Genomic DNA, 24,426 nt, shown 5'->3' on the forward strand with positions numbered 1-24,426 from the left:
GATGACAAAAGCAAAAATAAACAAACAGAACCATTCAAACCGAAAGGCCTCTCCGTGGCAAAAAGAGCCATGAACAAAATTAAAAGGCTGCCTCCTGAATGGAAAAAAAAATTTGCAAATGATATACCCAATAAGGGGTTAACATCCAAAGTGTACAATGAACTCATACAACTCAACATCAAAAACACCAATGTCCCATCTAAAAAAAGGGGGCAGGGGAATTCTCTAACACCACCTACAAAAATAAACTCTAAATGGCTAAAAGACCTAAGTGCAAGACCAGATGCGGTAAAACTTCTAGAGGAAAACACAGGCAAACATTCTGACATAAATCACAGCAGTTATTTTTTTTGGACCCAACTCCTAGAGTAATGGGAACAAAAGCTAAAATAGACAAATGGGACCTAATTAAACTTAAAAGCTTTTGCACAGCAAAGGAAACCATACACAAAACGAAAAGACAACCTACAGAATAGAAGAAAGTATTTGCAAATGATACGACCAACAAGGGATTAATTTCCAAAATATACAAACAAGCTCATACGACTGAAAACAAGCCCAATCAAAAAATGGGCAAAAGACTTTGAAGAGACACCTCTCCAAAGAAGACATCCAGATGGCCAGCAGCACATGACGCTCAACATCAGTAATTACTAGAGAAACGCCAATCAAAACTACAACGTGGTAACCCTCACACGGGCGAGAATGGCCACCATTAAAAAGTCCACAAATAAGCAATGCTGGGGAGGATGTGGGAAAAAAGGAACCCTTTCACAGCAATGGTGGGAATGTAAACTGGTGCAGCCATTATGGAAACTATGGAGGCTCATTAATAAACTGAAAATAGACTTCCCATATGATCCAGCAGGCCCACCCCTAGGCCTGCATCTGGAGGAAACTCTAATTCAAAAAGACACCTGCACCCCAATGTTCACAGCAGCACTACTTACAGTAGCCAAGACACGGAAGCAGTCTAAATGTCCATCAACAGATGACTAGATAAAGAAGCCGTGGTATATTCACACAATGGAATACTACTCAGCCATAAAAAAGAATGAAATAATGCCATCTGCAGCAACATGGATGGACCTAGAGATCGTCATTCTAAGTGAAGTAAACCAGACAGAGAAAGGCAAATATCAAACTTACGGTTACCAAAGGGGAAAGGGTGTTGGGGGATAAGCCAGGAATTTGGGATCAGCAGATACACACTACTATGTGTAAAACAGATAAACAGATGAACCCAAAGGACCTACTGCATAGCACAGGGAACTATGTTCAGTATCTTGTAATAACCTATAATGGAAAAGAGTATGAAAAAGAAAATATATATATGTATAAATGAATACTTTGCTATATACCTGAAACTAACACAACTATACAATTAAAACAAGAAACTCACTTAGGAAAACATGGGCAGGGATCTGAACAGACATTTTTCCAAAGACGTGTAGATGACCAACAGACCCATGAACAGGTGCTCAACATCACTACTCATTAGGGAAACGCGTATCAAAACCACATGGGCTATCACCTCACACTTGTCAGAATGGTGTCATCAAAAAGACAACAAATAACAAGTGCTGGTGAGGACGTGGGGGAAAGGGATCCTCCTGCGCCACTGGTGGGAATGTAAATTGGTGCAGCCACTAGGGAAAAGTGTGGTGGTTCCTCAGAAAACTAAAAGTAGAGCTGCCATACAATCCAGCAATCCATTTCTGGAATATTTACCCAAAGAAAATGAAACAGCTCATCAGAAGAGATACATGCACCCTTGTGTTCACAGTAGCATCATTTATAGCAGCCAAGATGTGGAAGCAAACTAAGTGCCCACAGATAGATGAATGGATAAAAGATGTGATTATATTACGTACACATATTTATAGAAACTGTACTTAACCATAAGAAAGAATGAGGTCTTGCCATACGCTAAGTGACGTTAGTTACAGAAAGACAAATACCACTCCATCTCACATGTGGCATCTGAAACACAAATGAATAAACTTGTAACAAAGCAGAGAGAGACTCACAGATACAGAGAGCCGACAGGCGGCTGCCAGAGGGAAGTGGGGGGGGAGAGCAAAACAGGTGAGGGAGATACAAGAGGTGCAAACTTCTAGTTATAAAATGTCACAAAAGTTCTGAAATATTAAAAAATTAAAGTTAAAATAAATTTTAAAAAAAGAAAGTGACACGGATGTAACGCACAGCACGGGGAATACAGTCATTACATCATAGTAACTTTGTACGGTGACAGGTAGTTACCGGATGTCCTGTGATCACTCCGGCAGGTGTTTCAATGTCAGGTCTATGCTGTACACCCGGCACTGGCACAGTATTGTACTGCAGCTATACCTCAACTTACAAAGTAGAAGTGACAAAGTCCAGGTGTCATCGGGTGTGCTCCTTTCTGGGGGCCTGAGTCCAGTGGTGACTCAACTCCCGGGCCGCACCCTACCCCATCCTCAAAGCTGGCTTCCTCACATCACAGCACTCTGCCTCCCTCATCCCCGTTAAGTCCCCCATGATCACACTGGGCCACCTGGATAGCCTCACATCAAGGTCAGCTGAGGAGCATCCTTCACCCCACCTGCACCTTGGCTGCCCTGGCTTCTCAACGCACCACCGCGGAATCCTCTGCGATGGTTTACTGAGCATGCGTCGACTCTGCAGGATGTTACTCAATCGCTTTGGGTTTGCTTTATTTTATTTCCCATGTATACGTGTTTCGGTGTCCTATATATTGCAGTAGGTGTGAAGATAGTATTTTAAATATTTGTACGAGTTTAATTCAACTTCAGTTGTTCTCTGTATATAACTTCATTTCTATACAATAATAAAAAGTTCTTATAAAAAAAAACATGACACAACACATGCACAGGCACTGGGGTTGGAATGAGGATGTCTTTGGAGTCATTACTCCGTCCATCTCATTACCTGAGTGACTTGGGGCAACGTACTATTCTTAGTTCTAGCTTTCCAACCTGCAGCATAAAGCTAGTATCACCTACCTTAGAGCGCATTACAGGCATTTCCGTGCAGTGTGACTACAACAGTCTTCAGCACACAGTAAGTGAGCAGTAAGTGCTACTACTTTTCTTGCTCACCAAACGTGAACCAGGTGCGCTGCTCAGGGCAAAGACGCAGAAACAAGCAGCGTCACCCAGCAGCCCAGTCAGGGCACAGAGAGGAAAATCAGAGCAGGTGGCGGCAAGCGCTGCAACAGCGGGGACACAGAAGCCAGAGGAAGTCACCAGCAGAGGGGCGGCATCGAGGGGTCACAGACAGGAGAGCTTTCTGCAAGTGAGGTAGAATCTCAGACCCCCTTCCCACACCCCTCAAAAAGCCAAAATACCAGGAGGTCTCTGAGCAGGAACCTAACAGAAGGGAAACTGGCCAAGGATACGGGAGACATCAGAGAGCAGCTAGAAGGCAACCAGGTGGAGCTGCCCCAGCGCTCCTGGTGAGAGGCAGCCACGAAGGGGTGAGTGCAAACAGGCTGAAACACCTAAACTGCTCTTTTCACAGGTTGAAATCATTGGATATTGGCAATTTCTTAAGTTCCAACGTAGTAAAAGCAAACACATACAGGAGATAGAAAAAATTGGCAATTACTTGAACAAAAATGGTAAGAAAGAGCCAATAGAAATTTTTTTCTCTTAAAGAATATTTTGGGGTTAGAAGTTTTATTTGCCTTTAAAAAAGAATTGAAGTTCCTAATGCTTATAATGCTGTCATAACTAGACTACATAAAGAACTCCTACAACTCAACAACTGAAAGTCAGATGCCTGAAGTCAGCAAAGAACTTGAATCAACATTTCTCCAGAAAAGACCCACAGTAAGCAGGAGGCCATGCAAAGACACTCAACAGTAGCAGCCGTAAGGGAAATGGAGAGCAGACCAGAGACCCCGCTGCACTCCTGTCAGGGTGGCTGTTACAGAAAACGGAAAATGACAAGTCATGGTGAGGAGGTAGGGAGCATTTGCACTGCTGACAGGAGTGTAAGTTAGTGCAGCCCTGTGGGCCACCTTATGGCGAGTCCTCAAAAAACTAAACAGAACTACCACAAGGTCCAGAAATCCAACTTCTGGGTACATACGCCCCCAAATAAAGCCAGGGGCTGCAGATACGTGCACAGCCATTTTCCAACAGCATTATTCACAGCAGTCAAGAAGCAGAAGCAACCCAAGTGTCCACTGGTGGGTGAGTGGATACACGTATAACCTTGCAATGATCAAGTTCAAGATGGAGACGGGTCAGTAGTGGCCGAGGCAGGAGCGGGAGGTGGCGGCAGCGGCTGTGGCTATGAAACAGCAGCAGGAAGGGTCCTCACAGTGGCGGGCGGTTCGGGATCTTGACTGTGGTGGCGCACACACAAACCCACACGTGGAAACACTACACAGAACTAAACACAAACACGCATGGTTGTGCCCGTGAAACTAGAGGAATCCGAGTCCACAGATTTCCTCAGGCTGTGCTGTGGCACCACAGTCATGGAAGGCACCGTCAGCAGGGGAAGCACATACACAATCTCCTGATTATTTCTCACGACCCCATGTGAGTCCACAATTAGTTTAAAAGTTCAAAAAAACAAACAGGTAATGCGTTTTGACTATCAGTTTTTGAATAAAGAAAGAAACTCAAGTGCTGTCAGGCACTACCTTCTTCCATGGACTTGGTGAAGTTGCACATGAGTGAAGACAGCCCCTTCAGACACCCGGCCACAACAGCGAGTCTGGGCTCCCTCACTGCTGATGTCATCTGAAAGGGGAGTTCGAAGAAGACTTCATTAAGAGAGAAAAATACACCGAACACACGGAAGCGGAGGAGAATGTCGTAAAGTTTCTCATACCTGGATCTTAAGTTCACCCAGAAAAGCCCGGAAGAGAGTATCTGAATTATTTATCATCTCACTTGGATGAACTTCACCTAATACTCCTAGGAGCTCATATATTTTTTCTAAAACTGAAAGATAAATTGTAGACAAATTAAGGCCTAAAATTACATTTAGATAAATTAAATGAACAAAAATGCATGAATAAGAAAATGAGAGGTTAAGTTCAAGATAGTTTCATAATGAGGCTTACAAAATACCTAGTTTTACACACTTTCCTAATTGTTTATGCAAATTACTATAAATTACATTTGACATGTGTTGTGAATTTTCTATTTAAAGAAATCATTTTGCAAAGATTAAAATTTTTATAAGCAGAAGTCTTCACACACTGTGTTTTGTTATCCTTAGGAGAAAAACCTAAGTTTTACATGAATAAGTTCTTAATTTGTTAAAATGTTAAGTAACATTTAAAACACCTCACCTGTATCTGTGATTTTTGCTTTCAGTGCAAGTTCTCCATAGAATCTGCTAAATAACTCTCCAACTCTAAATTCATCCATGAGTCTAGAACTTCTCAAAATCTGAAGTAACTAGAAGAATACAAGTTAGCATCGTCTAAAGAAGTAACAAAAGGCTTCCATCTACTGCACTGTTTGCTTACAGCAAAGCTCCACAACCACGTGTCTCCAGGGCATTCACACCTGGCCTCTCAGGACTCCTACCGAGCCAGATTGTTTGGGAGGTGGAGGGAAAACCGGGCTTTCAGAGGGGAAGAGGATATAGACTTAATTTCACCTTCCCAAGAAAACAGTAACACGACCAGAACCATTCTCTCAGAGGCACTTAAGGACCAACAAGACCCAAAGGAATTCTAAAATAGAGACACAAAAAAAGAGATGCAGCTAAGAGAGCGACACAGGTGGGAGTGAGCCCCACCGACCACTTAAAACACAGCACACAGATCCGTTCCTGTGGGAGGGTTTGGGAGCGCAGTTCCTAGAAGCATCAGGACCGAAGGGTCTGGGTAGTGAAAGCCCACTCCTCACTTCCCTCCCCATCATTCCTTCACGGCCCCCAGTTCTCCCTCTGCCTCCCAAAAGGTCTGAGGGCAAAAGGGTGATGGCTGGGAAGTGTGCATCTTATCCTGACAGCAGTGTGATCCGAGCCCACCCTACATCTCACCCAAAACATAACCCAAAAGGAGTTTAAGTTACATGTTTAATGTAAAATACATGCACTTAGAAGTATTTTTAAATTACCTTAATAAGAAGGTCTAGGGCTGGAATTTTACATTTAGCAGCTTTATCTTTTGTGTAAACACTGGTGCAAGTATTCTAGATTTTAAAAGGAGACACACCAAAATCATCAATAAGAACTTGGCTCTTTTATAATCAACAATAGCGAAAACTACATCTGAGAGGAGCAGTACCAGCATATGACATAATACAATGTAAGTTTCTGACAAGGGACTCAGCTTAGTAAACTGAAAAAAAAAAATACATACTCCACTTCATTTCTAACACAGTCAAGCAGAAATAAGTAAACTGCCCAACAAGAGAGGCAGAAATAAAATGAAAAGCCAAGCTTAAAGTTTGAACACCATAAGCTAAAATGGCTATTTACATAATACAATGTTTTCTCATCCTTACCTTAATATCAAGAGAATAAGGTGTGACATTCTGGCCTATTTTTTCTAAGAAAATAAATAAAAACTTTAGAGCTTCTTCTCTGCAATCACGAAACTACAATAAAGAAAATAAACATTATAGTAAATGTGAGTAAGAATACAAATCACCTCAACATGAAGAAATACACAAGAAAAATGAAATGAAAATCTTCAACTTACTTCATCAATGCTAAGTGATTTCCGAACAAATACAAGCAAACCAAAATCTTTGGAGAACACTAAGGAAGTCTGTAATGCTGGAGGAAAAACAAACCAAAAAAACCAGTAAGAGAGCTGCAAAGAAGTACTCCACACACCCCCTCAAAGGTGTTCCCTGTTCTCAATTTAGTCTTATTAGTGATGAAACACTAGCCTAAGGCTTCTGATTTCCACGAGGTAAAAGGAAATTCTAGACGTTCCACAGGAACGAGGTAGGCAGAATAATGGCCCCAAAGATGCCAGAGCCCTAACTCCTGGTGTCACGGCTGTGAATACAGGAACTTTACATGGTAGCTGAAAATTAAGGTTGCTAATCAGCTGACCTTAAACTGGGGAGATCCTCCTGGGTCACCTGCTGTGCCCAATGCAACCACATGGGCCCTCACCAGCGGAAGAGGGAGGAACAAGAGATGGGAACACAGGAGAGGACAGATTCCAAGCGTGTTACTGGACCCACTGCTGCTGGCTTTGAAGATGGAGGCAAGGGACCGTAATCCAAAAATTGTGGTTGTCTTCTAGAATCACAGAACGCCAGCAAGGAAAAGAGAGGCCCTCAGTCCCACAACTGCAAGGAACTGAATTCTGCTAACCAGAATGAAAAATATGAATTCTCCGCCAGAGCCTTCAGAAAAAGGAAAGTGGCCCTGCCTGCTACCTGGTATTTAGCTTGATGAGACCTGTGTTGGGCTTCCAACTACAGAACTGTGAGATTGACAACTCTGTGTTGCTTTAAACACTAAGCTTGTGGTATTTGTTTCAGCAGCAATAGGAAACTAATACAGTCCTGTAATTCTCTCAAGTGAAAGTACACATATGGAACATTCAGGGACCTTGAAACTGCTTGACAAACAAGTTACTAAAAGAACAAAGTGGAATTCTAACTTGGAACTCAGACTAGGAAGCATTTACATAATGTTGCTGATTTTTAATTTCCCCATTAATACACCCTGGATAACACACAGATCCTACACAACACTTAAGGTTTTGCTTACATTATTTCTTCACCTTATTCAACAATGATCTCTTGGGGGGAAAAAAAACTCACCTATCTTTTAATCAAGGGACATACCATGGAGAAGGGCTGCACATTTGTGGTTTTGAAAGGGAGTAACAGAAGAATCTTCACACAGTAATATACGTTAAAAAGTCCTGAAGAGAGGCAGTTTTACTGCAAGCAGAAAAGACGTTCTCACCCAGGCATTGCTACAAAGCTTAAATAACGGCACGACTTGCTTCTCAAAAGTAGGGAGAGCAAACAAAGGGGCTTGGAAAAGGTACTGGCAGGTCTGGGCGAGACTGAGATGGAAGGAAATACTTTTCCTCTTGTCCTCCCTCCTCGCCGTGGATAGCAATGACAGCCAAACTTAGGCCACTTTTACCACCTTTGGTTTTAAAATACCCTTCCTCTGCCATTAAGAAAAGAGGCAGCTAACAAGTCACTTTTACACGCTTCACAGAAATTCCGACGACCCAGTTCAAACACCGCCCAAGGCGCCCACGACGCACAAGCGCCGGCTACCCTGCTCTGGACCTCAGAAGCCCGGAACCGTACCCACCCAGCAGCGCGGGGCCGGAGCTCAGCAAGCACTCCTGCCCCAGGCCCCGCAGCAGCTGCCAACCGGCCACCGAGGCGCTGCTGCGGTCGGCGGCGGACAAGAACTCCTGCAGCTGCAGCAAGGAGTCCCGTACGCCGGACCTCGCATCCGCCATGACGCCCGCCGCAGCCCGCGCCTGCGCACACGCTGCCCAGGCCCGGAAGTACCCCGGGGGACGGGAGTCGGGGTTCCCGGCGCGTGCGCACAGCAGTCCGGGGCCCGGAAGTGCCGCGGACGCAGTCGCGGGGACTGGGCCCACTGCAGGTCTAGGGGCGGGGCTCCCGGCGCGTGCGCACACCGTGCCCGGGCCCTTTGCCCAAGACCTTCGCGGAGGGTGTCCCTGTAAAATAGCGACGTAGAGGTGCGCTGAAATGTAGGCAGGCTTATGAATGTGTGGCCCACTGTACACTTAGCACAATTCGTCAAAACTTGGGGAGAGGCAGGAATCCAACGGCTCGACCCCCAGAAGTAGATGCGGAGGGCAGGGGTGAATTGGGGTTGACCAAGCGCCCGGGGCAGAAAGAGACAGGCTTGGGTCAGGGGCCACCGCTGGCCCCCGGTCAGGAGGGCGGGGGTGTTGTTCGTATTCCCGCGGAACAAAGGAGCGGAGCCTCCTACTGACGCCCCTCGGAGGGCGGCGCCTGAACGCGAACCGCGGGCTCCCCAGATTTCCCGCGAAATCGCCCAGCGGTCGCGGGCGAGACCACCCGGGCAAGGGAGCCCCGGCCGAGTTCGCCGTCCCGCCACCCCCTGCGCTGCGCAGTGGTGCCTCCCGGAGGCGGGGCCGCGCGAGGCCGCCTCTGTGATTGGTGGGCCTTCGCGGGGGGCGGAGACGACGATGACGACGGTGCCGCCGGCGGGAAACCCGGGCCCAGCTGGAGCGGAGCAGGAGCGCGATCAGGTGGGGTTGGGTCGGGCCAGCGGGGAGGGCGGAAAGGGACGTGGGGCGGAGGGGTAGAGAGGCAGGAGCGAGGGGAGAGGGCCGGGGGTCTGTCGGAGGGTCCGCGCGAGCCCGCGTTCCTGTCGCGCAGCCATGTCGTCCCCGGCGTCCACCCCGAGCCGCCGCGGCCCCCGGCGGGCCGTCCCCACGCAGCCACGTGAGTGTCGGGTGTCCTCAGAGCCTCGCGGGGTCCCGGGAGGGCGGGCGGTGACGAGTGCAGCCCTCAGCGCCCGCGCAGCCCAGTCCACCCGCGCCAACGCCGCCATGCGTCCCCCTCCCAACCCGCAGGCCAGGACCCCCCGTCGGCGGGAGAGCCGCAGCCGCTGCCTGCGTCGCCCGGCGCCGAGCCCCGCAGCCCGCCCCGCGCGCCGCTCGCAGGTGCGCTGCCTGGTCGGGGGGGGGGGGTTGGGAGGGCGGGTAGGCGGGCTGGGGTCCGTTGTCTGGGGTGTCGGGGCCCGGGGGACGGCGCGCCGGGTCGGGTCCCCGCGCTTACCGCCCGTGGGGCCCGGTCCTCAGCTCCTCTGGACCTGGACGTGAGCTCGCCGCTGACCTACGGCACCCCCAGCTCGCGGGTGGAGGGCACCCCAAGGAGCGGCGTGCGCGGCACGCCCGTGCGGCAGAGGCCCGACCTGGGGTCGGCCCGTAAGGGGCTGCAGGTGGACCTGCATTCTGACGGGGTGAGTGCGGGGCCGCCCGGGTCGCGCGTGGGCGGCGGGAGGTGGGCGGTCCCCACGAACCTGCCCTTTGCCCTTTTCTTTGCAGCCGGCAGCAGAGGATATAGTGGCGAGCGAGCAGTCTTTGGGCCAAAAACTCGTGATTTGGGGGACAGATGTAAACGTGGCAGCATGCAAAGAAAGTTTTCAGGTGAGGTTTATGTGTCATCCATCGGGATTCCAGAAGTACTGGGAAACAGGTGTTAGGAACACATCCAAGTACGCCTAATACTTAAACGGGTCGGTGTTTACATGGGTTAGAATTGTTGATGTTTGTGTAGTTTTTAAGAAGAAAAAAGCCATATCTGCCTCCGAATACTGACATGCTCCTAACTTTTTGTTCTTAAGTTTAGTTGATTTACAATATTGTGTTAATCTCAGGTATACAGCTAAGTGACTCATTCGCACATGTATTGTTTCCTGATTGTATTCCATTACAGATTATTGTAAGAGACTGAGAATAGTTGCCTGTACCATACAGTAAAATCTTTGTTCTGTATTTTATGTGTAGTAGTTTGTAAATCCCATACTTCTAATTTATCCCTCTTCCTTCCCTTTGTTAACCATAAATTTATTTTGTTTTGTATGCACATTCATCTGTGTCATATTTTAAGAGATACATAGTATTGTCTTTTTCTGTCAAACTTCATTAAGTGTAAGAATTGTTAAGTACATCCATTTTTCCCTCAAACAGCAATATTTCATTCGTTTTTATGACTGAGTCCTATTCTGTTGTATGTATGTCACATCTTCTTAGGCCAGTTGTCTGTTGATGAGCACTTGGATGTTTCCACGTCTTGGCTAACTTGAAAAGATACATGCACGCCAGTGTTTATAACCTTTTATTTTGAACAGTTTCCAGTCCTGACTGCATTAAGCTTAAGTGTTTTTCTCTCTACATCAAGAGATTTCTTCAGCGTTTTATTGATCCTCTGGCTAAAGAAGAAGAAAATGTTGGCATAGACGTTACTGAACCTCTGTACATGCAGCGACTTGGGGAGGTAATCAAATACGCTTAGCTAAACATTCTAATTAGATATTTTAAAACAATTAGAAAATAACTTGTTTGTTTTCCTCTATAGATTAATGTTATTGGGGAGCCATTTTTAAACGTGAACTGTGAGCACATAAAATCATTCGACGCTAACCTATACAGACAGCTCACCTGCTATCCACAGGTGAGAGTCTGCCCTTTGATCTTGGTGAACCATGGCAAATGTCTACAGTATCTGCAGGGTTTCCTCAGTAACAGGGAATTTGCCTCCACAGCACATAAACTTCTCGAGAAGACCATGATCCCTCTCCTTTAACAGGAACATTTTTCCGCACTTTGCTGTAATTTTTTAAATTGGGATGTGTGTTACTGTCAATAGCATGCCTTAGTTTAATTGGTGGTGTAACGGTATTTAAAACGGTGGTGATTCTTACAATTCATTGCATGTTAGGCTTGATGACTTAAAGTGCTTAGTTGGAAACGTTTCATAAGTGCATTACATACTTCTGCTGTCTCTAACGGGATACATTAACCATTCCAGAGTCCCATGTCTCTGTTTGGGGTCAGGTTTTATCAACAAAGCATCAGCTGCGTTGATTTTCGTTTAGGCTTTAGAGGCAAACAGACTTGGTTTTAAATCTTGATTTTGCTGCTTAATAGCTGTGTGACCTTGGGCCAACTCTTCCACCTCCCGGAGAATGTTTCCTTATCTGCAAAATGGGGAGCAGGTGTTAACAAACTTGAATAAATTGATTTAACCTATTTTGGTACCAGTCCTTATGGAGAAAAGGTGAGACGTGAAAGTAAGAGCTGCCGGTAATTACAAGCCAGCAGTCAGCTGGCACGTCCTGCAAACACTGCTGCTGCGTCTCACACCATCCAGCCAAGGTGCGCGCGGGCGGAGGTGAGGGGTTCGCTGCACCCAAGGCTTTATAAACAGCATTTGTGTGATTTCACAGGGCAGCGCTTTTGGATTATGTTATTTTCTTTTGCTTTTATACTTTGCTAACATGCAATGCTTTATTTAACCCTGAGATTGTACGAACACAGTTTGACATCCTTGTATTTGTTTTTAAAGGAAGTTATCCCAACTTTCGACATGGCTGTCAATGAGATCTTCTTTGACCGTTACCCTGACTCAATCTTGGAACATCAGATTCAAGTAAGACCGTTCAACGCACTGAAGACCAAGAACATGAGGAACCTGAATCCAGAAGGTGATAGTCACAGCAGGAAGTACCTTACATGAAAGTAAACAAAACCGCCTTTCATCACGAAGCTTTAGGAGAGCTGGAGGTGATGGTGATGGTGGACGGACCATAAACTGGCAGACTCGTAGCGGATTCAGTTACTCTGTGTGCTTACGGGTCCTCTGGTCCTGCTTTTAACTGAGCTGAAGTTATGTAAAAGGGATGGTTCTCTATCTTGAGGTGAACTTGCCCAATTATTACGATTTTACAGTTATTTTATTAAGTAGGCTCTTATCAGAATCAGTGCAGAAGTATAAAATATGATCCCCCACCTACAGCTTAAGAAAGAAGTCTAGTTGGGAAAGCAAGAGACGAGTGGCCCGACACGGAAACAGTGCAGGAGTCCCCGGTACAGCTACAGTGTAGGTTTGGTCGGCTCCGAGTAGCCTCCGGGTGGCCTCGCTCAGCGGGCATTAGTAGTCTCGGGTAAAGAGGAAGCAGGTGGACACAGGAGGGGCATCCTAGGCCAGACTTCAGGGTGCCCAGTGAGATGTTTATGCCCTGGCCACTGCAGCCTGCCTGTGACCCTAGCCGACCCAGCCCCTCTGCACCTCCAGGAAGGTTCTCCCAGACTTGACAGCAGACCCAGACCCGCCCTGGCAGGTGTCCAGCCCCAGGGAGGACCCCGCCTGGCTGGGCTGCGGGCCGTGGGCAGCAGCCAGTGGACAAGCTGCCCCCTCTCTCTGCCTTGCAGACATCGACCAGCTCATCGCCATCAGCGGCATGGTGATCAGGACGTCCCAGCTGATCCCGGAGATGCAGGAGGCCTTCTTCCAGTGCCAGGTCTGCGCCCACACAACACGAGTGGAGATGGACCGCGGCCGCATCGCCGAGCCCTGCGCCTGCGAGCGCTGCCACACGGCCCACAGCATGGCGCTCATCCACAACCGCTCGGTCTTCTCCGACAAGCAGATGGTGCGTGCCCCGCCCCGCAGCTGGCTCTCCTGCCGCTCTGCCGGCCACCAGCCCCGCACATTAGACTCAGACCCTCGTCACAGGGATGTGCCTTCTCCAGGGAGCAGCTTGAGGGTTGTAACAGGTCCAATTAGCCTGCTCAGTTTAAGTCAAAATTCATACACGATGCTTCTATGGGAAGTACTTAAGATGGTAGGACTGTGTTTTTAGTATTTCAGGCAAAAGCATATAAAACGTCAAGATCAGTAAAAAAGCATTTGGTTAAAGTTTGTCATTTGGCAGCTCTTCCCCTGGTAAGGAGAGGCCCGAAGAGGTTTTCCAGGGTTTTTCTCACAAACTTTATTGTGTAGGAAGTTGGCCCTTTTGCCTCCTTAATCATAGAAATCTTGAAATGAAGATGAACGACCATAGAAATGAATGGAGAGAGGCAGGAGATCATTTCTGTGATTGAAGTGACAAGTATGCACAGGGAGTTAAGTTTTTCATTTGTTACAATGTTTAAACAATTTTTTTTTTACTGTTAGGGAGTGTGTTCAAAATGCTGTAAAAAGTGGTTTCCTCTATTGGGAGTCAGTAAGGAAAACACTAGCACGTGTGGAGAGCATTCAGCTTTATCGCTAATGGAAGAATTAAAAGTTGACATAAGCTTCCATCTCACACTGGCACCGGCTGAGAGCCGGGGGTCAGGGGTGCCCAGAGGCTCCCAGTGCCCCCACAGGCCTCTGCCCAGACACCTGTTGACATCTCACCACCAGAAGCCACCTCAGGACCCTTGCATGTGCTGTCTGGCCCTTGAGAACACGCAGCCTCTCTACCCCAGACACCCTAACCTGCACCTTCTCTGCCTGTGATTGGTGAAGCACATGCTCCACCCCCAGGGCCCTTCCAGGCTCACTGGGGTGTGTACAGCCCCCCACAATGAAGGGAAAGGCTGTGTCCTCGAGAGTGTGCAGCAGCTTGGCAGGTGCCTGTCAGGGGACGTCACTTGAGGGACAGACAGGTGTTCGAGGTGCAGGGACCTGGAGGTGCTTCACTCAGGAGACCTGCTGAAAGCAATTTCCAGAAGGAACCGGAGACATAGGCATTTATGCAGAGCCTCAATATGGAGAAAACAGTTCCCTCTGCTGCCGCCCCCTCCCCGACACAGGGATGTTTATGCAAAGGGGTGAGGCTGCAGGGCCTCAGCCCAGCAGTGGAGGCTCGTGGGGTTCTGAGACAGCTGTGCTCCCCACTCTTTCAGATCAAGCTCCAGGAGTCCCCTGAGGACATGCCCGCAGGGCAGACGCCACACACGGTCATCCTCTTTGCCCACAACGACCTTGTGGACAAGGTCCAGCCTGGGGACAGGGTGCACGTCACAGGTGAGGGGCAGGCTCCGTGCAGTCTGACTTGGTCGGGGACATGCTGGCTTGGGGCTGCTGCCTCCACCGCCCTCCTTCAGCTCCATGTGAGCCCGTGTGGTCCCAGAGCTGCATGTTCTGGGCCTAGCCGTGTCAGTGCTGGCGAGGCTGGACCTGTGCCAGCGGCTCTGGGACGGGGGTGACTGCTGCTTTCCCTGAAGCACAGCCGAGGGCTGCATATGTCATGGAAGGTCCAGGGCACAGCTGGGGCTCCCAGGGGGCCTTCTTATCCCGTGGGCCCTGCAGTGCAGCCCAGCAGGTGTTCCCAAGGGGACGTGTGGCAGGAAGCCTGTGTGGCCTCCAGGGAGGTCCCGCCCTGAAGCCCCGGATGCCGTCGTCCGTCCACTGCTGCCGCTGCCCAGCGCAGCTCCCGCATCGGTGACAGTGTGTGGGGGAGGGGGGTGGGACACACCATGGAGGAACAGGTGTTAACCAGTGCTGTGCTGGGAAGAGGCGCTTGTAAAGATCCTAGACCACACTGAGCATCCATCCCTGATCTGCCCAGGCATGGAGAACGCTGCGTTCTAGAATGTTACCTGCGAACTGGTTCTTGTGTTTTAAGAAAGATTTACGTTAACCTGTTAAGTAAATGAAAGGACGGGTGTCCAACATTGAGAAAGCCATGGGGAGGGATGGTTGCGAGCAGTTGACCTGTCCTGCATTTCCAGGCTTCTCGTTTGAAACACAAAGGAGGTGAATGTGGGATAGCTGTTGGGCAAGTTCTCCTTGGAGAGGCTGAGGTGCCGGGGCTGCCTGGTGCAGAGCGGGCCCAGCTGTTCCCAGCGGGTCATCACTTCCCCACACCAGAGACTGGTTGTGTCTGAGGGAAGTAATCTGTGAGCAGCTGTACACACTTGAGCTTTTTAGAATGCCTTTCTTTTCAAGGCTTTAGCACAGCGGTTTAGGGTTTTGTTTCAGTCAAGTAGTTATTAATCAGATTCTGCATTCTGTTTAAGAAATAAAAATTCTATTTTGGGGTGCGAGTCATGGATCTGGGCTGCGAGGAGGCCTCTGTGGTCTCTGATTGACTGTGGGGTGATGGTCACGCGCAGACGAGCCAGGGCCCAGCTGACTCGCAGACACCTTCCTGGATCTGCCCTTCAGGAGCCCGGCTTCTCCCCTCGCCGCCCCTGCCCTCCCAGGTGCCCTGCGGGCTGAGGGCCAGGCTCGGGGCTGGGTCAGGTGGCGGGTGAGACAGTGTCCGCCTCTCTCCTCAGGCATCTACCGCGCTGTTCCCATCCGAGTGAACCCTCGGGTGAGCAACGTGAAGTCCGTCTACAAGACCCACATTGACGTCATTCACTACCGCAAAACCGACTCAAAACGCCTGCACGGCCTTGATGAAGAAGCAGAGCAGAAACTTTTTTCAGAGAAGCGAGTGGAACTGCTTAAGGAACTTTCCAGAAAACCAGACATTTACGAGAGGCTGGCTTCCGCTTTGGCCCCGAGCATCTATGAACACGAAGATATCAAGAAGGTAATGCGGGTTCTGACCTGTACTCGGGAGCTGAAGCCCTGGGTGCCGGTGGTGCAGACACTCCAGAGGGTGAGAGCGGCCTGTTGGGCAGAGCCGGGTGCCTGCTGCCTGCCCGGGTTCCTGGCCGACTATCATCGGTGTCGTCCGTGTCCCCGTCCCCACACCCACTCACGTTTCCAACTGTGAAAGCTGCAGAGGGGAAGGAAAGCGCCTTTGCCGCGGGTGAATGTCATGTCTGTCTGTCCAGGGAATCTTGCTTCAGCTCTTTGGCGGGACAAGAAAGGACTTCAGCCACACGGGGAGGGGCAGGTTCCGCGCCGAGGTCAACATCCTGCTGTGCGGGGACCCGGGGACCAGCAAGTCCCAGCTGCTGCGGTACGTGCACAACCTGCTGCCCCGCGGCCAGTACACATCCGGGAAGGGTTCCAGCGCCGTCGGCCTCACCGCCTACGTGGCCAAGGACCCCGAGACGCGGCAGCTGGTCCTGCAGACCGGGGCCCTTGTGCTGAGCGACAGCGGCGTCTGCTGCATTGACGAGTTTGACAAGATGAGCGAGAGCGCGAGATCGGTGCTGCACGAGGTCATGGAGCAGCAGACGCTGTCCGTCGCCAAGGTGAGGTGCGCTCGCTCCATTCCTGCCATCCCCTGACCATGGGGGTGGGCACACACTTCCTGTCAGGTTGCAGCTCAGGCTCTGCGTACTTTCTACAGGGTCCTGTTTCCTCTGTGCTAACCTCACTTGTCGCATTTGAGAACTTGAGTTTATCCCAAATCTTGCGCAGGGGGTTTGGTTTCTGAGAGAGACACAGTCCTAGCAAACATTTATCTAAAACTTGGCCCTTGGCGTGATTCTGAGCTCAGGGTGCTGTCTCCAGCGGGTCACCTGTGCTGGGCCACGTGGCTTACAGGTCCGCCCACCTTGGGGTGAGGCTTTTAACCACACTGGCCCTCTGTGCCTCTCAGGCTGGGATCATCTGCCAGCTCAACGCCCGCACCTCTATCCTGGCAGCAGCAAACCCCATCGAGTCTCAGTGGAATCCGAAGAAAACCACCATTGAAAACATCCAGCTGCCCCACACGTTGTTATCCAGGTAGGAAAGTGTATTTCTGTAGAGCGGATGTCCTGACTTAGCTCAGTTGTGGGACCTGCGGGGTGAGGTTGAGAAAAGGAAGTCCCAGGATGAGACACGTGCTGACGTCACAGACTCCACTCCAGTGCAGGTTTGCAAATTCGGTTGGTCACAGGTTTTCAAGGCAAAACCTTAACATTTGCTCGGGTTTTGATGCAATTAGGATCTTTCACCTTGGCATCCTTTCAGAAGCCCATTTCTTGGTCTAAGCCACTGTAGGGAACCATTATAGTACAGGGAATAAGGTTCTGAAAGGGGAGTCATGTAATCACACGTTTTTTCAAAGATTAATGTATTTCATAAATGGATTTTCAACTTTAATTACTTGACTTTTTTTTTTTTTTTGACAAGTAGTTTCTTTTTCCCAAAACAGTTGAATGTGTTTTCATTTGCATCTCCCAGTTTTCAAAATTATAGTAACGTGCCGTCGTTTCCAGGTGGGCCCAAGGGCTGAGAGCACGCCTGCTGGGGACGGAGCAGGTGACCTGGGGGCCGGGCTCTTCAGACAGCCTCGGCGGCCCCGAGGGACACAGGGTCACACACATGCCAGTTTGCAGGTGGCTTGTTGTCCCGACCACGAAAACCGTTCCACTGTTTCCTCAGGTTTGATCTGATCTTCCTCATGCTGGATCCTCAGGACGAGGCGTATGACCGGCGCCTGGCCCACCACCTGGTGTCTCTGTACTACCAGAGTGAGGAGCAGGTGCAGGAGGAGTTCATGGACATGGCAGTGCTCAGGGACTACATCGCCTACGCCCACAGCACCATCCAGCCCCGGCTGAGCCAGGAAGCCAGCCAGGCACTCATCGAGGTACCTTGTGGCCAGGGGCACTGCTGGGACGCTGACACCCCACAGACATGTTATTTTGGCAAGAATAGCATACCATCTTCAACTATTTTTCCCTCTTGTATCGCAAAATTGACTTTTCCAAACGTAGAAAAGGGAAAGGATACTTTGCGTGCTCCTTTCGTATTTAAGTAACTTGTGAGCACAGGGAATTTATGACCAGAGTGCCTGAGTTGAAATAGAGGTGATGCTACGTAGGACTTCCTGACTCGCCTCCGGGCTGCGCTGGCTTCTCTCTAAAAAATGAAATAGAAGTGCTTATGTTCACTTCCCAGTATCCTTTTAAGTGGGCAGTGGGGCGTGATGATACATGTCAGGTTCAAACGCTGTGACCCTGAGAAGATTCCTGCCTCCTCATATGAGCTTCACACCCTGACAGGAGGCCCCGGAAATGCTCCCGGGAAGGTTACAAACGATGCAATTTCCCACCTGCATCTTTTCCTACGAGAATTACATCATCCACAGAACAGCCCAAACAACTTAGCTTTCCTGCATTTCCCGGGTAACCCTCGCCGGGGTGAACAGGCCAACCGGCTCCCTGACACCCTCGGCCTGCCCCTCGCCCACCACACCGCATCCTCCGGAGGCCATGCTCACAGCCCCGGCGGACAGTTCCTCCTGGAGGCCCTCTTCCCCTCAGCACCACACGCACAGCCTGGCGGGAGTTCAGAGTTCATCCCCGAGGCTGTGACGCTGGTGAGCATCTGGGTTTGTCTCCTTCCAGGCCTACGTGGACATGAGGAAGATCGGCAGCAGCCGTGGGATGGTGTCCGCGTACCCCCGGCAGCTGGAGTCGCTGATCCGCCTGGCGGAGGCTCATGCCAAGGTGCGGTTTTCCAGCAAGGTCGAGGCGATTGATGTGGAGGAGGCCAAGCGCCTACACCGGGAGGCCCTGAAGCAGTCGGCCACTGACCCGCGCACGGGCATCGTGGACATTTCCATCCTCACCACGGGTGGGTCCTCACCACGGGAGGGTCCCCACCTGGCTGCTCGCCCGGAGGGAGGGACTGGCGGCCTAGGGGACGTGGACCGGTTCTGGCATCGATCACGGCCCCCGGGCCTGTTTTGGTGACACGACGAAAGGGGTATTTGTGGAAACTTGAAACATTTTCACTTCCTTATAGCAGAGATGTCATTAATTTCTCTTGAATCAGGGATGAGCGCCACCTCTCGTAAACGGAAGGAAGAGTTGGTGGAAGCCCTGAAAAAGCTTATTTTGTCCAAGGGCAAAATGCCAGCCCTGAAATACCAGCAGCTTTTTGAAGATATTCGGGGGCAGTCTGATGTAGTAAGTGTTCGTGTGTATCTTTTGTTTAAGAGTTTTCTCTTCCCTTAGGGCTGCTTTACACTTTTTCCCTAACTTCTTTCCTTTGTTTACTGTTCAAGTAAAAAAAGATACGATGGGGAGGGGCATAGCTCCGCAGAGAGCACTTGCCTGGCCTGCACGAGGCCCTGGGTTCAGTCACCGGAACCTCTGTCATAAATAAGCAAATAACCAAATTACACACCGCATACCCCACCACCACCAAAAAAAAAAGGAGAGGTAAGGTCACCTGTCAGGGAGGGGCCACAGTGAGAACTCTGGCTCCTTTCAGGGCTTTCCACGTGGATGCGGACGGGGCAGTCACAGTTAAACCGTTTTATTTATTTATCCTTTTTAATTATCGACACACTCTTAGTATTGTCTCTGATAGTGACATCGACTTCATCACGTGTTCACTCTGCCTCACGTGTTACTGTCATTTACCTAACCTCTGGTGGACATTTAGTGTTCACAGTTTTTTGCTGTTATAAATGATGATAACGGTCAGAATTCCCACACCACTTTGTTTGAGGATGAGATACTCGGGTTCCCTGCCGTGAATGAGGAAAGTTGAGCTGTTGGGGAACGGCTGAGCCCACAGCGCCAGCCATCCTCACAGTGCGCGTTCACCACTTGTGAGCCGGGGCCTGAGAGTGTGTGCAGCCCTGAGAAGGAAGGGCGTGGTCTCTGAGAGGGGAGGGCGGCCGCACGTGTGAAGCCTCTTTTCTCCCCGCAGGCCGTCACCAAGGACATGTTCGAGGAGGCCCTGCGCGCCTTGGCGGATGACGACTTCCTGACGGTGACTGGGAAGACGGTGCGCCTGCTCTGATGCCCAAGCGCAGCTGTGTCACTACCCTGCACCGTTGGATGGACGGCCTCAGGTCGTCACTTGGCCCCATGAATGTCCTCTAACTGGGTTCCATTTTCCCGGGAAGCCTGCGTGTTCACCGTGTTAACATTTTAAGTAAAAGCTCTTCCAGTTTATAAGCCATACATTCAGGATCATTCTCTTGAAGTGCCGTTTCTTTAGCTCTATGGCTGAAAGGCACTTGTGTGCAGACAGCAGGATGACGGTCTTTGAAGACAGCCGTCTGGGTCGTGGTCTGTGTTGGACGTGGGGTCACTCGTGTGAGGTGATGAGGGACCGGTCCCTGCTGTAGTGCAGTCCCCGGGCTTGTCCTCTGCGCTGCTGTGAGCCTGGAAGTGTTGGAATTCCTCATCAGCATCTGCTGCTTCACTCTGCTATGAAAACTTTCCTCAATAAATGATAGAATAAGGAACACTTGATTATCTGGCATTATTTTTCATTAAGAGAAAAGCTTATGTCGCCTTCATGAAAATTCTTGATAGGCAGTACTTTACATAAGTCACAAACAAAACTCACTAAAATGTAATTAACTTCATTTTATTCAAAAATTATTTCAGTCCTAGCAGCCATTCTTACAAAACCACCATTAAGTCCCATGTGGAAACACTGCTGTAGTAAGTAAGCCCTGAAACGTGCCGGTCGTTGTATGAGGTTGGCCTTTTTTTTGTAACTTCAGAGTCGACCTTTGCTGGTGAAGTGCCTGTGGAGTGATGGACTGAGTGCTTCAAGAGCAGCGCAGTGTTGGGAGGTGGCCTTTGGAGGGCATCCCGGCAGGCGTGCCCCTTCACTGCGTGGTCCTCACAGGTTCACGCTGCCCTGTATCTGATGGAGGAGGCAGTTAGTCTGGGTTTCACCAAGGGCTGCAGAGGAGGCTGAATGAAAACCCCTGAGTCTTCTGACCTCAGGAATCGCTCGGGCTTTAACTCTTCAGGGTGTGGATGCTGCTCACACTTCCAGAATCAGCGGAGGGAGGGCGGCGCCCCAGCCTGCTCCCTGGAGCAGAGGAGTCTGTCTGGGGAGCTGTGCTCCCAGCTCTAGTGACTGGAAATAACTGGTCCTCAGGCCCCAGCCGAGCTGTGGGCAGCACACAACCCTGTGTGCAGGAGTTGTGAGGCCAGTTCCCTGAGCCCAAGTGGAAGACAGACGTCCCGGGGACAAGCAAGAGCTGGCCTTCCTTTCCACTAAAGAGCACTCTGAACAGGGTCCCAGCTAGACGAGTGCTGCTGCCAGCTCTGTAACGGCAGATGACCCAGGAAACAGGTGCTGTCACCAAATCAAGCCCTCGGCCGGCGCCAATGTCTAAACCTGGTGATTCAGCACCAGTGTGGGAGTTACGCAGCTGTAGGTGAAGTCCAACCCCAAGGGAATCAGAGCTGAGTGAGTGAATCCGGGCTCCGTCCTGGTGGATCGGCCTTTCCTGACACAGCTGTAACCGCCTAGCGGTCTGGGGGTCTCCGAACGCAGGAGGGCCTTGTACCCCCAGGGCAGGGCCCAGCGGCAGAGCTTGCTGGGGGTCTCTAGAGGGAAGAGTCCCAGGAAGGGGGAGTGAGCCTGTAAAAATTCAGGACCCCGAGAACCCCAGAAAGCGGGGAGGGAGGAGGGGAGGGTGTGTTCGCGCAAGAGCTCTGCCCACCCTCCCACCTGCCCCTGAATTCTGAGAGCCGCTCCCTCAGAGGTGCAGGTGCAGGTGTGGAGGGTGCACCTCGTGACTCTGGGAGGCGCCTCCCCCATCCTTACAAGGCGGCCTGTGAGCACAGGTGGGGCTGTGCTGGCTGGGATCCTGGCTCTGCCAACCTTCAGTGCTCAGGACACAGCAAGCGGTCAGTGCCCAATAGCGCTCCCGTGAGCCAAATAAGGACACTAGGGTTTTCTTACCAGGACAATTCAGCTCAATTGCTACAAACATGTCTTATGAATGCTACAACACAATGCAATTGCATTTGAACTTTTCCTTCTAATTTTGACCCTGAAAGATACCCAGACTGGCTGGATCGACCTTACACAACACACTGTCCATCCAGCGTCTCCCACAAATACAACCAACTCCACCCAAGGGCTCAACAATCAGCAAGAAGAATGAGGAACCCAGACACAATGACCCACTCCCAGCACGAGGTTAGGAGAAATCTACCTTAAGAAAGTACTGCTACATACTAAAACTGGGTTGATATCTTAAAATACCTCTGCAATTCAATTTTTAAAACTTTTTTGAAATAAGTTTCAGGCTTACCCAAAAGTTGTAAGGATAATACAATTCCCATTTACCTTGCACTCAAATTCCTTTAATGTTAACATTTTCTCAACTCAGCTTTTATCATTATCCATAAATGTGTTTTTAACTGAGCCTGCGTTCCAGTCAGGATTTCCCTTTGCCTCTAAATACTTCCTAAAAACCACATGTATCCTCAAACAGCCAGCTTGCCTTATATAACCACCACAGGACAATTTCATAACAATCAAAAAAATCAGTATTTACCCCCTCTACAGACAATTAAAATTTCATCAGTTGTCTCAACAATGTTTTTCACAGCAAAAATGAAAATAGCCTGTTTCTGCTTCAGGGTCACAAGCTGCATTTAGTTTTCGGGCGTCTCCTCTTCAGCCTGGCACATGCCTTGGGCTTTTATCTTTTCATGACCTTGACATTTTTAAAGAATACAAACCAGTTTTTTTTGTAAATGTCCTGAAGTTGGGTTTGTCTGAGGTCTTTTTTTTTTTTTTCCACAGACCACATCTTTATTCATTCACCAGTCGATGGGCACTTAAGCTGCTTCCAAGTGTTGGCTACTGCAAATAATGCTACTACGAACACTGGGGTGCATGTATCCCTTCAAACCAGTGTCTTCATTTTCCTCAGGAAAATACCTAGATGGGGAAATGCTGGCCTGAATGGTAGTTCTATTTATAATTTTTTCTAGGAACCTCCATACTGCTCTCCACAGTGGCTGCACCAATCCACACTGCCCCCAACAGTGCACGAGGGCTCCCTGTCCTCCACACCCTCTCCAACACTCGTCGCTTGTCCCTTGGTAACAGCCACTCGGTCAGGTGGGAGGTGACAGCCCACTGTGGTCCTGATCCGCACCCCCGCTGACGAGCGGTGCTGAGCATCCTTGTGTCTGCCTGTATCTGCACGGCCTCTTTGGAAAAACATCTATTCAAGTCCTCTGCCCTCCTTTTAGTCAGGTGCTTTGTTTTTCGATGTTGAGTTGTTTGAGCTCTATTGTACATTTTGGATATTAACTCCTTCTCAGATATACTGTTGATAAATACCTTCTTCCACTCAGTATGCAGTCTTTTTGTCTTGTTGATCTCCCTTTGCTGTGCAAAAGCTTTCTAGTTTGTAGTCCCATTTGTTTAGCTTTGCTCGTTTCCCTTGCCTTGTTATATATTAAAAACTATCCTTACATCAGGTTTAAGTAGACCACAGCTTAGGAGATCTTGGACCTTTTTCATTTCATATTTACGCTTTTTAGGTTGACTCATAAACAGTTACAGTTGTGCCCATCCCCATGGATAAGACGGTTTTCTGCTGGCGTCTTCAATCCAATGTGTGGACGTGATGGTGGTCCTTTTGGACTTAACACAGCTCTTTTCACTTGTGGCCGTTTTCCCTTTTCAGGTCTCAGAAAGCACTTGTTGCTTTGGAAGAAAATATGAAATTGTTGTTTATTCCTTCACCAAGATGTGAAGGTTTTTGAGAAATTATGTGGCCACTGCCATCCGGAACATACTGGGTGCTAAAATTATCAGCAGCTGTCCTGGTTGTAATTAAAACCTCAGCTACACAACAAAAGGACCCCAAGGCTTCTCCTCACGAACCGTAAGTTGTCAGATTTTCAAGATTATTGTGGTGACTTACTTTTGAGGTGCAGCACTTCATGGCCATTATGGGTGCACCAGCACCAGCGTCTCGCACCTCATTTCTATCAAATCCACAGTCCCCCAGCTTAACATCTGTGCTTGTAGCACGGGCATCCAAGGGGTTTACAGTGAGTTCTTTTACAACACTGACCACTGAGGTGATCATTTGAGAACCTGAAAGGAGGCAAACTGTTGCTGCAGGCAACTGTCTCATTCTAGCTGCCAGCAGAGTAGCTTCTTGCTTGCGTGAGGTGGGCAATTACAATCCACTGGTGGGACGCTGCACTGGCCCAGGCTCACCAATCCCCAACTCACCCCCAGCGTGCGTGGCGGGGCGGGCCTGAGGTCTTCATGGTTGGATTCCGGGCACCACTTGGCAGGCGCACCGCGGCAGTGAGGCTGTGTC

The 24,426-nt window shown here is 49.7% G+C and overlaps 2 protein-coding genes across 4 annotated transcripts in view; one reads left to right on the forward strand and one right to left on the reverse strand.

The window, feature by feature from the left end:
- PRKDC (protein kinase, DNA-activated, catalytic subunit) overlaps nucleotides 1-8,443 on the reverse strand; it is a 120,126-nt gene extending 111,683 nt beyond the window's left edge. For all 3 annotated transcript variants that reach the window (XM_031441651.2, XM_031441650.2, XM_031441649.2), the window contains exons 1-7: nucleotides 8,281-8,443; nucleotides 6,686-6,762; nucleotides 6,489-6,581; nucleotides 6,099-6,173; nucleotides 5,321-5,429; nucleotides 4,855-4,967; nucleotides 4,664-4,763 (exon numbers count right to left, since the gene is read on the reverse strand). In XM_031441651.2, the coding sequence (XP_031297511.2) occupies nucleotides 4,664-4,763; nucleotides 4,855-4,967; nucleotides 5,321-5,429; nucleotides 6,099-6,173; nucleotides 6,489-6,581; nucleotides 6,686-6,762; nucleotides 8,281-8,434 (721 nt within the window). In that variant the 5' untranslated portion in view covers nucleotides 8,435-8,443. The remainder of the gene's footprint in view (nucleotides 1-4,663; nucleotides 4,764-4,854; nucleotides 4,968-5,320; nucleotides 5,430-6,098; nucleotides 6,174-6,488; nucleotides 6,582-6,685; nucleotides 6,763-8,280) is intronic.
- Nucleotides 8,444-9,140: 697 nt separating this feature from the next.
- Nucleotides 9,141-20,570, forward strand: MCM4 (minichromosome maintenance complex component 4). Its single transcript, XM_031441645.2, has 17 exons — nucleotides 9,141-9,220; nucleotides 9,351-9,416; nucleotides 9,548-9,637; nucleotides 9,776-9,936; nucleotides 10,022-10,123; nucleotides 10,878-10,973; nucleotides 11,055-11,150; nucleotides 12,045-12,183; nucleotides 12,911-13,131; nucleotides 14,372-14,492; nucleotides 15,749-16,008; nucleotides 16,256-16,621; nucleotides 16,972-17,099; nucleotides 17,742-17,949; nucleotides 18,710-18,938; nucleotides 19,140-19,273; nucleotides 20,025-20,570. The coding sequence occupies exons 2-17, from the start codon at nucleotides 9,353-9,355 to the stop codon at nucleotides 20,115-20,117; spliced, it is 2,508 nt and encodes an 835-aa protein (XP_031297505.2). The 5' UTR covers nucleotides 9,141-9,220; nucleotides 9,351-9,352; the 3' UTR covers nucleotides 20,118-20,570.
- The last annotated feature ends 3,856 nt before the right edge of the window (nucleotides 20,571-24,426 follow it).

The sequence above is a fragment of the Camelus dromedarius genome, chromosome 30 (assembly GCF_036321535.1).
Source record: "Camelus dromedarius isolate mCamDro1 chromosome 30, mCamDro1.pat, whole genome shotgun sequence".
NCBI lineage: Eukaryota > Metazoa > Chordata > Mammalia > Artiodactyla > Camelidae > Camelus > Camelus dromedarius.